Source organism: Dipodomys spectabilis, unplaced genomic scaffold (assembly GCF_019054845.1).
Source record: "Dipodomys spectabilis isolate Male_0828 unplaced genomic scaffold, ASM1905484v1 ptg000197l, whole genome shotgun sequence".
NCBI classification, from domain to species: Eukaryota; Metazoa; Chordata; class Mammalia; order Rodentia; family Heteromyidae; genus Dipodomys; species Dipodomys spectabilis.
Genome location: NW_024870874.1, coordinates 15,579,753 through 15,596,199, shown reverse-complemented (window position 1 = coordinate 15,596,199; position 16,447 = coordinate 15,579,753). Strand labels below are relative to the sequence as shown.

Here is a 16,447-nt window from a genome sequence, read left to right as displayed (position 1 = left end):
CCCAAGCCTGCATGGCTTCTGTGTGTGCGTGTCCTCCTGGCCTGGGCGGTAGCAGGCTACTGGAAACGATCAGGGTCCTTGGAGCTAAAGGACTTTGCTCCATCCTATGTCTGTGTCCTTAGCCAGGCACCCTGGTACTGGAAGGTGGGACCCAGCTGTCCTGTTTGCCACTCTGTGCTCAGTGGCAGGCTCTGTGGAGCTGAGGAGCCACACAAGGGACTGAGTCTACACACAGTCCCTTTTGCCTGGGCTTGGTGGTACTAAGTGCTCAGGTGCCTTCTTGGCCTGGTGACATAGGACCTCATGCCTTGGGAGACAACACACAGACACATGCATGTGTGCATGCGTGTGTAAACACAGCCTTCAGAAACACAGGTGTCATGTGCACGCGTGCCTGCCTGCATCCACAGCCATGGCCACCTGGGAGCACAGTGGACAATGACAATAAGACATGTGTGCAGCTTGCCAAGATCCAGTAGGAGAGAGAATGTGTTTGGAAAAATCCCAGGATATAAAACCCTCTTTGCTGTGTAGCTGCTGTATAACCTTGGAGTTTGAAAGGCCAAGGTTATTATCCTGGGGGACTCCATTGTGGGTCCCTAATGAGAGAATGAGGGCTCAGAGCTCTAGGAGAGGAGGCACACAAATCCTTTATCGTTTAATGGAGCAAGGACACACTTGGGGGAGGTCACCTGCGCTGCCAGCTCAGCCCTCTTTCCAAGAGGCCTTTTTTTTTTTTTTTTTGCCAGTCACAGCGCTTGAACTCAGGGCCTGGATGCTATATTGAGCTTTTGCTTAAGGCTAGCATTCTACCACTTTGAATTATAGCTCCATTTCTAGTTTTTAAGTGGTTAATTCAAGGTAAGAGTCTCATGGCTTTTCTTGGCTGGGCTGGCTTTGAACCACTGTCCTCAGACCCCAGTCTCCTAAGTAGGTAGGATCACAGGAATGAGCCACCAGCATTCAATACTATTCTTGTTTGAAAGAAAGACAGGAGATTGCCCCATCCTCTCATGGCTGGGTAACAAAAGTACAGGCAGGCAGGGCTGGGAAGTTGGCTCAGAGGTAGAGTGCTTGCCTTGCATGCATAAGGCCCTGGGTTCGATTCCTCAGCACCACATAAGCAGAAAAAAGCCAGAAGTGGCGCTGTGGCTTAAGTGGTAGGGCGCTAGCCTTGAGCTGAAGAGCTGAGGGACAGCGCCCAGGCCCAGAGTTCAGCCACCACAAACTGACAAAATAAAAAAAGTACAGCCTGTGGCAGCACAGGCTGCCAATGTTCCAGACCACCTTAGTCAGATTTCCATGACTATAATGTAATCCCAGAGGCAGTTCACCTACACAGAGGAAAGGTTTATTTTGGCTCTTGGTTCCGGAGGTTCCCATTCCAACACCAGGCAGCCTCCACTGCTTTGGGCCTCTGGTGAAGGCACTGATGACAAGGGTGGAAAGCTTATGTTGGAGCCAGGAAACAAGAGACAGGAGGTGAAGGGGTCCCGCAATCCCGTTCCAGAGGATCTGAGAGCTATGGACCGCCTGCAAGATTTCCTAAAAGTTCATAGCACCTCCTAATAGGGCTGCAAGCCTTTTGCAATGGGCTTTTGGGGGGACATTCAGCATCACACTGTAGCTCAGCACCTTGTGTGTTTGGTTCCTGTCCTTACTATAGCTCACACATGCGCTTTCCTCCCCTGGGGTGAAAAGCGCAGAGGACACACCTTGCGTGCCGGGAGGAGCAATGGGATGACAGTGGCCAGCCTCTGCAGGCAGGCTGGCTGTGCCCAGCATGTCAGCCTCACACAGAGCTCTTGATGACGAAGAGCCTCACCTCCCAGAGTGTGCATGACAATTGTCCATCCCCAGACAAGAGTGTGTGTCACCGTTATCCATCCCCAGACAAGATGAAGGCTGCCACGTGTCAGGATTGTCATGTCAGAACACAGAGACAATCATGGCCTCTTCCTGGAACTCTGGCTTCATAGGGCTGTGAGGAAGGAGTGCATGTTGAAGCATATGGGACCCCACACCTAAGAATCTGCTGGAAGCTGCTTGCTGCCCCTACAGACACATTTGTCACATGCTCATAGAACATCATTGCAAAGGACATGTAATTCAGCTACTCGGGAAATGGAGATCAGGAGGATCGCAGTTTGGGGCCAGCTTGGATTAAAAAAAGATGTGGAACCAGGTGTTGGTGGCTCATGTGTATAATCCTAGCTACTCAGGAGGCTGAGATTGCAGGATTGTGGTTCAAAGCCAGCCTAGGCAGGAAGGTCTGTGAGACTCATCTCCAGTTAAGCACCAGGAAACCAGAAGTGGCTCTATGGCTCAAGTGGTAGAGCGCTAGCCTTGAGCTGAAGAGCTGAGGGACAGCGCCCAGGCCCAGAGTTCAAGACCCAGAACTGACCCCCCACCAAAAAAGAAATTGTGGAGACCTCACCTCAACCAACAAGCCAGGTTTGGTGGTCTGTATTTCTGGTCCCAGGCACACAGGAGCATATGTAGGAGAGCTATGGTCTGAGGCCAGTTTTTAGGCAGAAACATGAGACTCTATCCAAAAGAATAAAGCAAAAAGGGATGGGAGAGCACATCATGTGGTAGAGCACTTTCCTAGCAAGCCAGAGGTCCTGAGTTAAAATCCTAGTACTGTCAGAGAAGTGAACACAGCTACAGCAGTCACATGGAGCTGGGTAATGTATATGGAAGGCAGCGTGGGTGCTGCAGCGGAGCGCATGCCCCTTCTGTCAGACTCATGCACACATTGCACGCCACCACCTCCAGGAGAATACTGTCTCTGCGGCTCAAGCTCAGGTATAGCCAGCCTCTGGCTGGGCTCAGCTCGGGTGTCAGGGTCCTGTATTATTGAGATCAGATCCATTGTTCTTGCTCCTGGCTCTCAGCATCCTGTCTACCTCTCTCCAGCCTCTAGTGGCAGTGTCCGAGGAGGAAGGGAAGTCCGCCTAACCCTTTCTCCATGGCACAGGTAGCCACTCCTTGGGGCCTAGGGCTCCCCTGTGGCCCCAAGCAGGTTTTGACCCTGTACTAACTCCTCTTCCGGCGCCCTGCAGGCCTGAGACAGCTCTGGCTGTACTTTCTCAGGTGAGGAGATCAGGCACTTCCCTGGGGAGGGTGCAAGCAGGGACCTGATTGTACTTTGCACTATGCTGCTAGAAATGGAGCAGAGCCAGCAGGCCTGGGAGCAGGTTGGGACTGGCCAGTGTGTATGGGGAAAGGGGGTGGCAGAGGGAAGGGCAGGTATACCCCTTAAGCCATGGCTCTGGTTCTCCACCTTCCTGCAGCTCCTCTAGGACTTGGAACTGTTGACAGGGGCAGGGTTGAGCCTCTTCTGGCCATGCTGGGTCCAGTTTGGTGGTCAGAGGGCCTGGTCCGGCATGCATCAAGCCAGCACAGCCAGCTCTGTGATAGGATGGATGTATGAGGACACTGAGCCGCTGGTGAGTGGGCCAAGCAGGGCACTGTGTGATGTTGGGGTGGTCATGCTGGTGAGGGGAAGTGAAAGGTGTGTGTGTGTGTGTGTGTGTGTGTGTGTGTGTGTGTGTGTGAGACTGACAGCCCAGCATTTGATCTCTCTGCTTGTCATTTCTTGGGGAATGTGAGCCTCAGTTTCCTCAGCTATTATATAAAATGTAGACAGTGACAGGCCTGTCCCTAAAGCGGTTGGAAGGACCAGGCAGCTCATGGGAGCAAAGGGGTTTGCACCGTGTCTGCCTGGCATGCACCAGGTGCTCGTTATCATGATCATTATCATTCCACAATTAACCACTGGCTGGATCAAATCAACTGTGTCACGAGTCGGGTGCCAAGGCAGAGTGAAGTCACCTGGCAGGTCCCAGAAGAAAGACGCACTGGTACACATGAGGCCCTGAGAGACACACTGAGTCATTCCTTGTAGTGGACTCCTCCCTCCAGAGGTAGAGCACTGCTACCCTCTAGGTGGCAGTGCTGTGCTGACTGGCCCCAGAACAGAGCTGAGAATTGGTCATAGTCCTGGCTCATCCACCAGCTGCCTATGTCATTTTGAGTCACTTTAGGAGCCTCTCTGAGCTACAGAATCCTCAGCTGGAGGAGGAGTCTCCATTAACATCAAGGTCAAGGCTGCATTCTCATCTGAAGGCTCAAGTGGGTCCAAGAGACTAATTTCTAAACTCACCATGGAGAGGAAGGGAACAGAGCCACACATGGGCCTGAATATCAGCAAACAGGGAGCAAGGGGGACTAGCTTAGAGGCTGCCACCCACACTGGGGCACGCTGCCCTGTGAAGCCGGACTCCCCCAACTCTTCCAGAGTTCCAGGCTGCACCCGCCACCCCAGGCTGAGGACTCCTTGAAGCAAAACCATCAGCTCCTGGAGGAGTGAATTTACCTTTCAGGGAATTGAGCATTTCCTCTGTGTTGCCACACACAATGGCCAGAAATCTAACCCTTCCTGTCTCCTTCCCCGCAGTCCATCCCGATGCCCCCTGCTCTTGGCTCTGACTCCTCCAGACTCTCACTCAGTTGCATTCATGGTTTTTCCATAGAAGGGCAACGCTCAAATTCCAGCTTCTAGAATCTAGTGAATGCACCCACCTACACTCAGAGTTGGGTATTGAGATGGGGGAAATTCATCAGCCTGCTTCCCAGCCTGCATGCCATGGGGAGTGTATCTGAGGCAGCCCTAAACTCCTGCAGGGGGCAGGCTTTGGACCCATCAGCAGCCCCAGACTGGTGATGGTCCTGGCATAGCTGCAGAAGCCACACCTGGTATGCATGTCAACATGAAGGGACCAGGAAGCTGAAAGATCAGGGAGCCCCTGGAGCCGGGGAGGCCAGACTGCGCCAGAGCAGGGATGTCCTCATCTCACACCCACGGACTTTCATCCATCATCTCACACCCTTTCCTCTGGGGCTGGGCCACCTAGGGATGGCAAGTGAAAGAGGATTGACAATACCATCTCCAGAGGGATTCTGAAGCTGACATGGAGCTCAGGGAGGAGCACCAGGAGTAACTGTAACTGGCTGCCCAGATATAGGGGAGGGAATGGAGTAGCAATCCCAGGTCACCCTTTTGCCACCCTTATGCCAGGCACTGAGTATATGAATATATACACAGAACAGGAGACTTGGTCCCATCTTGGAGATCACAGGTAAATGAGAGTATGATAGTAAATAGTTAATTGGAAGGTGGGCTAGGTGGCTTATACCTATCATCCAGCTTCTTAAGAGGTAATATCTGAAGGTCACAGTTCAATGCCAGCCTGGGCTGAAAAGTCCAAGAGACTTCTATATCCAATTCATCAGATTCTCAATGTATTTGTTAACAAATTTAGCTATAGCTTTTTTGTGTGTGTGCCAGTTCTCGGGGCCTGAGTACTATTCCTAAATTTTGTTTTGCTTCTTTTTTCTCAAGGCTGGTGCTCTACCACTTAAGCCACAGCTCCATTTCTGGCTTTGAAACTTGATCCTCAGATCTCAGTGTGCTTAGTAGCCAGGATTAGAGATATGAGCCGCTGGCACCCCAACTAAAGACTTAGCTTTTAACTGCTCTATAACACATATGCATAATAAGGTAGGTGCTAACTTCTTTTCTTTTTTAATTGGGAAAGAATCTTTTTTTTTGGGGGGGGGGGTCCAGTCGTGGGGCCTGAACTCTGGGCCTGGGTGCTGTCCCTCAGCTCTTCAGCTCAAGGCTAGCACTCTACCACTTGAGCCACAGCGTCACTTCCAGCTTTTTTCTTATGTGGGCTGAGGAATCGAACCCAGGGCCTTGAGCATGCAAGGCAAGTGCTCTACCACTGAGCCACCTTCCCAGCCCGGGAAAGAATCTTTTTACAAGTGCTTAGGTATTTTATCTCTTGGAAAAACAGGCGTCAATTATACTATTACCTGGGAAATAAACTCTCTGCTAAGGCAACAGATCAGCATCCCAGAAGCAAGGGGTAGGAGGTTGTTCTTCTAATTTCTGGCATCATTTCTCTGGGTTGGGAGTCTTATGAGACTCTTATGTTCAAAAAAACTTGCTGAAAGACAGATCTATTTCTGCAGAAAACATACCCCTTTCGTTATGAATATTCACAGGAGTCTGTATTGTTTTGAGAGAAAGATGTGCCATTCTTATGCAAGATCCCAATTTAAGACCTTATGAAATCAGGTTCCTCTAAGTAGTTCTGGATTCCGAACATCTCTCCTTCACAGCTGCAGGGAAGCAGTGACATCGCATCCTCCCTTTTTAGATTTCTTTTGTTAGTTCTGAAGACTTGCAGTTTTTAGGCTGGGCTCTGGCTTAAAATTTCCTGTCTTGAATTTTCTTTGATTTTGCTATCAGGAACAAAGCGCTAAGGAGGACTTGCCTTAAGAATAGCAAAAAGTAGAGCACATAGAGTGGGCCTAAACCAGCATGCTAGAACAAAGTGGGGAGTCCTTGTGCAGAGGGACCCCAGCAAACAAGCCCATGGCCAGGCATCTTGTGATGGTCTTGGGAAGAAAGGCTGCTGGTTTCCTTAGGAAGGATAATGAGGAAGATAGGGTGTGTTGTGGCAGGCACACGCACATGGCAAGCCTGCACATATGACAGGCTGTGGGAATAAAGGTGGAGAAAGTGCCATGACAGTCACACAGGGCTCCATACCGCTCCATGCACAAGGGACTCCCGCAGCTCTTAAATCCAGTTCAGGTGGAATGGGGGCCGGGGGGGGGGGGGGAAGAAGGGGTGCTGAAACCTGAGCAGACAGCTCTCAACATCAATCTTTCTCGCTCAGGTTGCTTAGGACAGAACCCCACTACCAGTGCTGAGGAGCCAGGAGATTCAGAGTTTAAGGTGAAAGGAGGGGGGTGGGAGGGTGTCTCTCAGGTTGGGGGTGGCAGGAGGCAAGGCTGCCACCTGTGGCCAGGTGAAAGAAGGAACACTACTGCAGCACCTTTGAGGCCACATAAAGTGGGTTTAAACACCACACTGGTGGCTCACACCTGTAACACTAGCTACTGAAGGGGCTAAGGATGAGGGTGCAGTTTGAAACCAGCCCAAGCAGACAAATCAATGAGATTCCTATCCCCAACTAAGCAGCAAGAAGCTGGAAGTGGAGCTATGGTTCAAGTGGTAGAGTGCCAGCCTTGAGTAAAGAACTCGTGAGAACGCAAGAGCCTGAGGTCAAGCCCCAGGACTGGCACAAAAACGGGGGAGAGGCAGGGCCTAGCATATTCATGAATCAGGTAGGGACCAGCTTGGGGTGTGCAGGCTTCCCCTAGCGGGAGGGCCATGGTACCAGGACTCCCTCACCCCAGGGCCTAAAGTGTTTTTCCTTCCTAGGACCTGTCCCCGAGGGAAGAGAGGAGCCAAGCAGAGTCTATGATCCACGCGCCTCAGAGGTGAACATCCAGGAGCCCACAGGAAGGAATGGACACCCAGAGCCCCAGCACTCCATGGCCTGGCCTCTCAAGGCCTTCCAGTACCCCAAGATCCCCCTAAGGGGCTGGGCTCTGGCCTGGAGATCCTCCTCCCGGCTGGAAAGAAGAGACCTCTGGAATCAGAGTGGGGAATCTCCTCAGGATCAGAAAGGGGCAGCCCCCCAGGAGGGGAACAAAGGGACTCCCCACCCCCAAAGAGGAAATAGTCCTATGTGCTGGAGAAAGGACACTGCACAGGCGCAGGAAACAAAAAGCCCTATCTGGAGAAGACAAGATCGCGCAAACCTGGGAAGTGGGCTCAGGGAGAAGCCCGAGAACGAGCGCGCTCTCGGGGGCCACCCGAGGGCCACCTGCAGGTCCCCAGGAGGAGAGACCTCTCAGGGAGGGGAAGGGGAGTGCGAGGGTCCCCAGAAAAGGCACACCCCAAAGACTCAGGTCAATAGAGAGGCAGAGGGAGAGGGCGGCTGTGGGGCCGCCCGGAGCGGGGCGTGGGCACCTCCACCCTTCCCCGGCTCGGGAGTCCCCATGCTCCCCGCCCTCAGGCCCAGGCGCTCCGGGAAACCGGGGGTCCTTGCGGCTCTCCTCGGAGGACGTGCCAGCCCTACGGAACAGGAGGTGCTCGAGGCGAGGCTCCTGAGCTCAATCGGGAGGCAGAGGGGCGGCCCTGGGGACCCTAAGGCCTGGAAGGCCGCTTGGCCGGCGGGCTCGGAGGAGGCTCGGACGGCGCGGCAGCAGGAGGAGACGGCGCTGCAGCGGCTGCTGGAGCTGCAGGGCGCGGCCAGGCGGCGGCGCCCGCGGGAGCGCGAGCACGGACTCCCGGTGCGCGGGGCCAGCCAGGGCCGGCGGCGAGGGCGGCGGTGAGGGCGAAGGTAACGGGGAGAGCGGGAGGCAAGCCGAAGCCGAGCCGGGCTGCCTGCCTCCTCCCCAGGTCCTGGACCGGCTCTGCATCGCTGGGAGCCGCCATCGTGGGGTTCACCCCCCGGGGTTTCCAAGCGTGGCTCAGTTCCCGCCACAAGTAAGAGCTGGGGCTGCCCAGGCGCTACCCTGGGCGGAGCAGGTGGCGGGGGTTCGAGCGCACGGTCGCCCCTTCCCGGGCCCCTGGCCCCGCGCTCTGCCTGCCCTGCCCGCCCGGGAGGCGGCACGCCCCGCGGGAGCAGCTGCACTGAGTGCACCACAGAGAACCTGACGGTGCGCCCCTGGGGGCCAGGCATGGGGGGGAGGGGGGGTTCAGGCAGGAAGGCTGGGGAGGGGTGGGAGGGGTCCCTTTTCCCTGGCATTGGGATGACAGGTCATTCTTTTCTCAGGAATACCCGGAACTGTCGGGAAGTACTGTCCCCTGGTGCGGAGAAGCCTGCCTCCAGAGAAGAGCGCCCACCTTTCCAGCCGTCTGGCCACGGCTGGCTCCCTAGAGATATCTAAGGAGAAAGGAGTTAATGAAAATGCCAAGAGGGCAACCTCCAGGTCCCAGGTAGTTTCAGAAAAGCCAGAATGCAGCCTCAGGGCCGGAGAGCAGACACACAGACAGACAGACACGCCGCCTCCACCAGGAGGCCAGTTATTTCCTTCCCTCCTGAGCCCATGATTGGCCCACTTCACAAGGCCAGGTCCCGGGGGTCAAGCAGTGCAAAGGCCCCGTTCTTGCGGAAGAATGAATCGATCTCGCACATCTTGCAGGAGATCTTTGCTTGCTTGGCTGCAGGGCCTGGGAAAAAATATCAGAGGCCAGGAATGGGTTTCTGAGGGGGACTCAGGGCAGAGTGCTGGTCTGCTTAGGCCTGGGAGTCTGCTGGTATACCTACTTTGTGTGAAGAAATAAAAAGGGATTCTGAAGACTTGGGGCTACAGGAAAATTCAGACTTGGACACCTGGGCAAGCAGTGGTGGCAGCATGACCCCCACTGACTTCCACTGTCACAATATGTTTCTGGTAGGATGAAGGGGGATTGCAACCCTACTAGTCCCAAGGACAGACTGCTTCTCTACCTTATCTTCTTTTTGTCAGTCATGGGGCTTGAACTCTGAGCCTGGGCACTGTCCCTTAGCTCTTCAGCTCAAGGCAAGCACTCTACTACTTGAGCCACAGTGCCACTTCCAGTTTTCTGATGGTTAACTGGAGATGAGTCTCATGGACTTTACTGCCCGGGTTGGCTTTGAACCATGATCCTCAGATCTCAGCCTCCTGAGTATCTAGGATTACAGGCGTGAGCCACCGGTGCCCAGCTCAATCTCTGTTTTCAATAGCACCAATACTGAAGTGATTCCTGAATTTGTGTTCAGAACTCTGATCTCACTCTGGAGGTCCAGACTTTCACAACTTTAGTCTACCATGGCATGGCAAGTCTCTTCCCATTCCCACTAGCCCCATCCTTCCACAACCTACTCTGTCCGGCTAAGCCCAACATCTGGATGTTACCATTGGTTTCTCTCTTGCCCACATTCAGTAAGTTCCATGGAGTCTTCCCTCAAAGCATTCAAACTGACTCAGCTCCACTGCTAATTCTTCTAGTTGGAATAATCCTCCATTTTGCCAAGATGCTTAATTCACCTGCAAGATTCTACAATTGCTGGCAAAAAGCCAGGAATAGAGCTGTGGCTCAAATGGTCTAAGGGGCAATGCCCAGGCTCTGAGTTCAAGTACCAGAACTGACATGCAGAGGCACACACAAAGTTAACTCAGGGTCACTTGCTTAAAACCCTCCACTGGTTTCCCCTTGAACTAGAATAAAATCTAGACTCCTCCCTCTGCCCTTCAGCTCAGCCCCGAAGGGCTCAGAAAGACTTGTTCTGACACACAGCCCCTTGCTTCACCTCCCATCAGCACTCCCTAGTCCGCGGGACTTGTCCCTCCCTATTTATGGACTTGCCCTTCCCACATGCTTATGTTTGTAAGGTGACTAATTTGTGGGAGGCTGGGGCTCACCCAGTTGCCAGCCATACGTGAAGCTGGTGGTGATGGGGAAGAAGTAGCGTTTCTCTGGAATGTCCTGTTTCCGGGTGTTGAGATAGCGGTAGCGCCCTTGGAAGTCATGGGAGATGCCTTCAAACAGCAGGGCCCGGATGGCAGGCTCTACAGGGTACATTTCTGACTGAGGAAGAGCCTCTGGGACAAGGCTGGGAGCCTTGGCAGGGCTAGCTTTGGGGCCAGGTGGGGCTGGGAGTGGGGTCTCCGGTTGCAGGGTAGGCAGTTTGAGGGGCAGGCGAGCTGCAGCTTTAGCCTTCTGGTTGGCCTTCAGCAATGACCCATACTTGCGGTGCCATTCACAGCGCAACATCATCTCCCTTAGATATTCCTCCTTCCAGAAGTTTTGCCGCATGGTGTCCATATTGAGATGTCGTGCCATGGTGGCAAGGCAAGGAACAGAACCAGGATGGTACAGCTGAGGGATGAGCACAGCAAGCAGCTTGTGGCCACCCTGGACAGTCACCTGGCAACCATACTTCACCTCACACAGGGCCAGAGTTCTACCTGCCAGGCCCTTAGCACACTTCACTCTCCTGAGGCAGCCTGAGGTCGGGGCCCACTACCCAAATGCCTTCACTCTCAAGCCTCCAGCAGGACCTAAATTCCACCTAGAATGACAGGTTTCTAGCTTTCTGGTGCTTTCTGCTTTGGTCCCTGGGGGCTATGCCACTTCCCACCCCATGTAGACTGAGGTAGGGGAAGCCAGGGACTAGTTAGATGATCAGTCCTTGAGTTATGGCCTCCTAGTCTAACTCTACCCTCTGCCTGGCTCTTTGGCAGAAACGTTTCCATCCATTCCCATCTAATATTCCCCAACAGCCTGGCCCCAGGTGGCTTTTTCAAACACTCAGCTCATTTGGACAGAAGCAAGGGCATTACTTTAATAGCAACAGTGACACTGTGTAACAGCATGGGACAGAGGTAGTGGAGAGAGAAGATGGTTGGGTTTCCTGTCCCCTAACCAAACTGGATTTTTATGGTAAAACCCCAGCCATCTAGAAGCACCTCACCCAGCCTTCTCAACGGAGCAGGAAGGGGTGGGAATTGGAGACCAGGGACTTGAAACTTTGATGGCAAGCCAGGAGAGAACTGGTGAGGGGTGAGGGACCGAGGGGGTCCCTAGCGCAGGTCTTCAGCAGTGAACATGCCCTTGGCCCTGCGTAGGATGGAGTCTTTGGCTGCGTCATAGGGGTGCTCCTTGGATGGAATCTCCAGCACCGCTGGAATGGAGCGCTGGTGCGCGTCAAGGGCATGCCGTACCATTTCTGCAATGTACTGGTTGATGAGGATGATGCCAATGTCGTCCCGGTTTAGAAACTGCCTGTTGGGGAAGACCACACACAAGTCCAGGGACTGCTGCCTCCCCTGCTCCAGCAGCCCCCTCCTGATTGTGGAGCTGGGCTGCAGAGGGGAATGAGTGACCCAGAAAGCAGGAAGGACAAAGGGAAAAGCTACTGTTCTAAACTCTTTCTCAAGCTTTAATTTTCCTTGAATGAATCTGGGCCTGTAACCCTAGTCACTTAGAAAGCTGAGCTCTGAGGATCATGGTTCAAAGCCAGCCCAGGCAGGCAAGTCTGTGAGACTCATCTTCAATTCACCACCACCACACACACACAAAAAAAAGCCAAAAGTGGAGCTGTTGCCCAAATGGTAGAGTGCTAGCTTTGGGCACAAAAACTGAGGGATAGAATCCAGGCCTTGAGTTCAAGCCTCAGGACCAGGACAAAAAAAAAGGAGCCGGGTGCTGGTGGCTCACGCCTTTAATCCTAGCTACTCAGGAGGCTGAGATCTGAGGATCGAGGTTCAAAGCCAGCCCAGGCAGGAAAGACCGTGAGACTCCTATCTCCAATAAACCACCAGAAAACTGGAAGTGGCACTGTAGCTCAAGTGGTAGAGCGCTCGCCTTGAGCTGAAGAGCTGAGGGACAGCACTCAGGCCCAGAGTTCAAGCCCTACAACCGACAAAAAAAAAAAAAGGTGGGGGGGGAAGGAGTATATATGGTTGTCCTTTTGTATCTGTATAAAGAGATTACAGAAAGATAATCTTCCTTCTATTACTGACAGAGGTAGAGGAGGGAGATATTGAAGTATAAAGACCCACAAGAGGTGAGACTTCTCAATGCATACTTTTTGAATATTATTCGATGTTTTAAAATAAGGTTGTTGGATGTCAGTGGCTCACACCTATCATTTTAGCTACTCTGGAGGCTGAGATCTGAGGATTACAGTTCAAAGCCAGCCCCTCTTCTCCAATTAACTTCCCAAAAGCCAGAACTGGAGTTGTGGCTCAGGAACAGCACCTAGGCCCCAAGTTCAAGCCCCAGGACTGGCATGAAAAAATAAATAAAAATAAGGCCAATGAAACCACTGAAGGTTTCAAGGTCTAGACTGATGAGTAGAGGTGGAAAGATGAAGCAAAGGCACAAGATGAGAAAAGGAAACCCAGTAATGCTGAGTATAGAATCATACTTTCCACAGACAGAACCTGCCACTGTGACCATCCCCAATTCATTAATTTACTTCCTCATTAAAAACTACTGAGCATGGGGCTGGGAAGGTGGCTCAGTGGTAGAGCGCTTGCCTTGCAAGCATGAGGCCCTGGGTTCGATTCCTCAGCACCACACAAGCAAAACGAAAAAAGCCGGAAGTGGCGCTGTGGCTCAAGTGGTAGAGCGCTAGCCTTGAGCTGAAGAGCTGAGGGACAGTGCCCAGGCCCAGAGTTCAGGCCCCACGACCGGACCCAAAAAAAACAAAAAACAAAAAAAAACTACTGAGCATATACTCTGTACCAGGCACTAGGAGAAGATCCACTTTGGTTGGAAACATGGAAAATTCTTTTTTCTTTTTTGTGCCCATAGTGGGGCTTGAACTCAGGACTTGGTTACTGACCCTTAGCTTTTTCACTCAAGGCTGGCACTTTACCACTTGAGTCACAGCTCCACTTCCAGCTCTTTGATGGTTAACTGGAGATAGGGTTTCATGGACTTTCCTGTGCAGGTTGGCTTCAGATCATATTCCTCAGATCTCAGCCTCCTGAGTAGCTGGGATTACAGGCATGGGCCACCAGTGCCTGGCTTGGAAAATTCTTGAAGTAAAATTTGTCCTTCTCCAAAGACAACTTGGGTCACTTTACCAGACTGCTTAGAGATCGACACATAGCAGCTGCCCAGGTCAGGGCCTACTCCAGGCAGAGAGAACCAGTCTCAGCCAGCAGCTCTGGGCTGGGCTTTTTAGAGAAAACAGGTGAGAGCAGTTTATTTCTGAGATTTGGCATAGGAGCCCCAGAAGGGGAGTGAGGTAAACAACAGGAGGCTATCATCTTAATTCTAGACACCTTCTGGATTAAAGGGTATGCCTGCACCCACACTTTGAAGCTATCATCCCTGACCCCAGGCAGCTAGTGGGGCTTAACGTACAAGATCTTAGTAGAAAACCGATAATCTAGATGTGGTGGCCCTTGTGTTCAGGACAAAGGAAATTTTTAAAGCAGGCCGAGCACCACACAAGCCGGGTGGGTACTAGCTTAGAAGAGGCATAAAGGGTTGCCACTAGGTTCAAATCCCAGCTGTCTCTTCTCATTGCTGTACCTTTGGGCATGCGATTTAGCCTCTCTGAGCTTCGGTCTTCTCTCTTGTAAGTGGGATTAACCCCTACCTTACGGGATGATTGTGAGCTTTTGGGGGATAAAGATAAAGGTTCCTTTAGGGTGCAAAGGAACCCCGGGGGTTACAAGGCCCCTAGACTGCTCTGCGGGTGACTGTCGCGGAGCCCGGAAGAGGCGCCGAGGCGGGGTAACTCCACGGTCCCGCTCCAGACGTCCCGACACCGCAGGTCACGAGCTCTCTTCCCCTTCTTGCCTGGCACAGAATCATGTGAGGACCTGACATAGCCCGGATCCCACCGAACCCCAAAAGGGAACTGGCGCCTCCGCTCCGGCCGGGCGGACAGACTTCCAAGACCACCCCTTATCCCCGTAGGGGTCTGACACCTCGGTCCCCAAGACACCTCCACCCCCTGCCCTTACTAGCACCAGGCAGAAGGGCCCGTCAGGCCTCGCAGGCCACCGTACCGGAAGGTGTCTTCGATCTCATTGATGGTGGTATCCTTCTCCACCACCAGGAAATTAGGGTGGCGGTTCTTGTTAAGCTCCCCAATGCCGCCCAGCAGGAAGCCAGTCACCGTGTCCTCGTCTCCAATCACCGCGATTAGTTTACCCCTCCCCGCCATTCCCCAGCCAGGCAGCGCTCGACCCGAGCACCTGAAATCGCCGAAACCCCGCCCAGTCAGCGCAACGCCGACGCCCCTCCCTTCAGACATGCGCGCTACCGCGACTATCTTTTCGACATGCGCATTAGCAGCAATGAGCCTCAACCGGAGTACGCCTGCGCCATAAAGAGAGGCCGAACAACAGAACTACGATTCCCAGAAGGCTGCGCGGCATCAGCCTCTCACTGGTTCTGCCTTTCATTTATTCCTTAGTTGGTTCATTTGTTGGACAAACTTTTTGTGTTTTTTGGGGAACAGAGCTTTGCTATGCAACTCAGGTCGGCCTCCAATTTGCAATTCCTCGCTTCCGCTTCCCAAATGCTGTGATTGCAGGCATGCACCATACCTGTCAATACATATTTTGAAACAAGAGCTATTACATTCTTCCAGAGAAGAAAAGATACTTTCTGGGACTTTCTTTTTCCCCCCGTAGTCATTGTTTGTTTGTTTTGTTGAGATAATGTTTCGCTGTGTATCCCCAGGCTGGCTCCAAACTGATCATTGATATATACCATTATGCACAGCCATTGAAAAGACAAGGAAAGGAAAGGGGCGAAAAAAGACACTTCCTGTTCTTAAGGAGAAGGTCTGGGATTGAATGGTGTGTGGGCATGTGTGTAACTACAACCACAGTTGACAACATGTGTTTAATTACTAATGGGATGAACAAATTCACAACAGTACTTTTTAGGTAAGGCAGAAGGTCAAGGGATCAGTTAAAAGAACACGAACCTGGCTGGGAATGTGGCTTCGTAGTAGAGTGCTTGCTTAGCATGCATGAAACCCTGGGTTTGATTCCTCAGTACCAAGTACCACATAAACAGAAAAAGCTGGAAGTGGTGCTGTGGCTCAAGTGGTAGAGTGCTAGCCTTGAGCACAGAGAGGCTCAGAGTCAGTGCCCAGGCCTGGAATTTAAGCCCCAGGACATGCAAAAAATAAAAATAAATATAATAACACAAACCACTAAAATGTGAGGAGGACTAAAAGGTAACTGCATAAAGCTGAGAGAAGGCACAAAAGCGGAGAAAAGGAACTGTCAAAAGAACATTTCCCCCCGAAGATTACACAGTTGAGACCTGAAGGACCAGCAAGGGGAAGGGATGAAAAAGGGAACAAAAAAGTGTGTTAGACAAGAAGAGTAGCATACAGGAAGGCTTGATTAGACAAAGCCTCCTGAAGCCACAGAAGTTTTCTAGTAAAAGGGGTGATATTGACAGATTTACGCTTTAGAACCATCACTGCAACAGTGCAGTGTGCAGAGGGCAAGAGTAAAGAGGGAGAAACCAAACTGGGGGGCCATTGTGGTGGGAGATGATGGTAGCTGGGACTCAGGTAGTGATAATGAGGATGTGGACCAGATGGAGTCATGGAGTTGAGTCATACTTAGAGCCAGACTGCATAAAAGTGACTTTTTGATTATTTGTGTCAGGGGAGAGAGGAGACACCAGAGAACTTCTAGGCATCTGGCCTGTGTAGCTAGATGCACAGGAGCAGCATTTCCTGATCAGGTGAGAGAGGACAGGACCACTCTGTCCCTTTCCACTAACAGGCACCCTTGTACTGACCAGAGGAAGAGAATGAAGGGGTGTAGGAGCACTTAGTCAAGCATCTGGCACACACAGATCCTCAGAAGTCACAGATGGTTGAGTACACAACAGAATGAATTCACTTTTAATGGCTTTATCAGCTGAAGTAAGGAGTTGGGACAGCACCACTTTTGTTACTACTCTTTGCTTCAATCATCACTTATCAAATGTGGCCACAATCAGAGACTGAGGATGTAAGCCTGATAAAATAGGATCCTGTCTTTAAGAGCTTCC

General features: G+C 52.3%; 2 protein-coding genes across 2 annotated transcripts; both read right to left on the bottom strand.

Annotated features, from left to right (window-relative positions):
• Positions 1-8,777: 8,777 nt before the first annotated feature.
• On the bottom strand, positions 8,778-10,913 carry Atp6v1fnb (ATP6V1F neighbor). Its single transcript, XM_042695923.1, has 2 exons — positions 10,321-10,913; positions 8,778-9,103 (listed from the first exon to the last, which is right to left on the bottom strand). Exons 1-2 carry the CDS (start codon positions 10,739-10,741, stop codon positions 8,994-8,996), a joined length of 531 nt encoding a protein of 176 aa, XP_042551857.1. The 5' UTR covers positions 10,742-10,913; the 3' UTR covers positions 8,778-8,993.
• Positions 10,914-11,217: 304 nt separating this feature from the next.
• Positions 11,218-14,649, bottom strand: Atp6v1f (ATPase H+ transporting V1 subunit F). The gene is made up of 2 exons (XM_042695924.1): positions 14,431-14,649; positions 11,218-11,683 (listed from the first exon to the last, which is right to left on the bottom strand). The coding sequence occupies exons 1-2, from the start codon at positions 14,586-14,588 to the stop codon at positions 11,482-11,484; spliced, it is 360 nt and encodes a 119-aa protein (XP_042551858.1). The 5' UTR covers positions 14,589-14,649; the 3' UTR covers positions 11,218-11,481.
• Between the last annotated feature and the right edge of the window lie 1,798 nt (positions 14,650-16,447).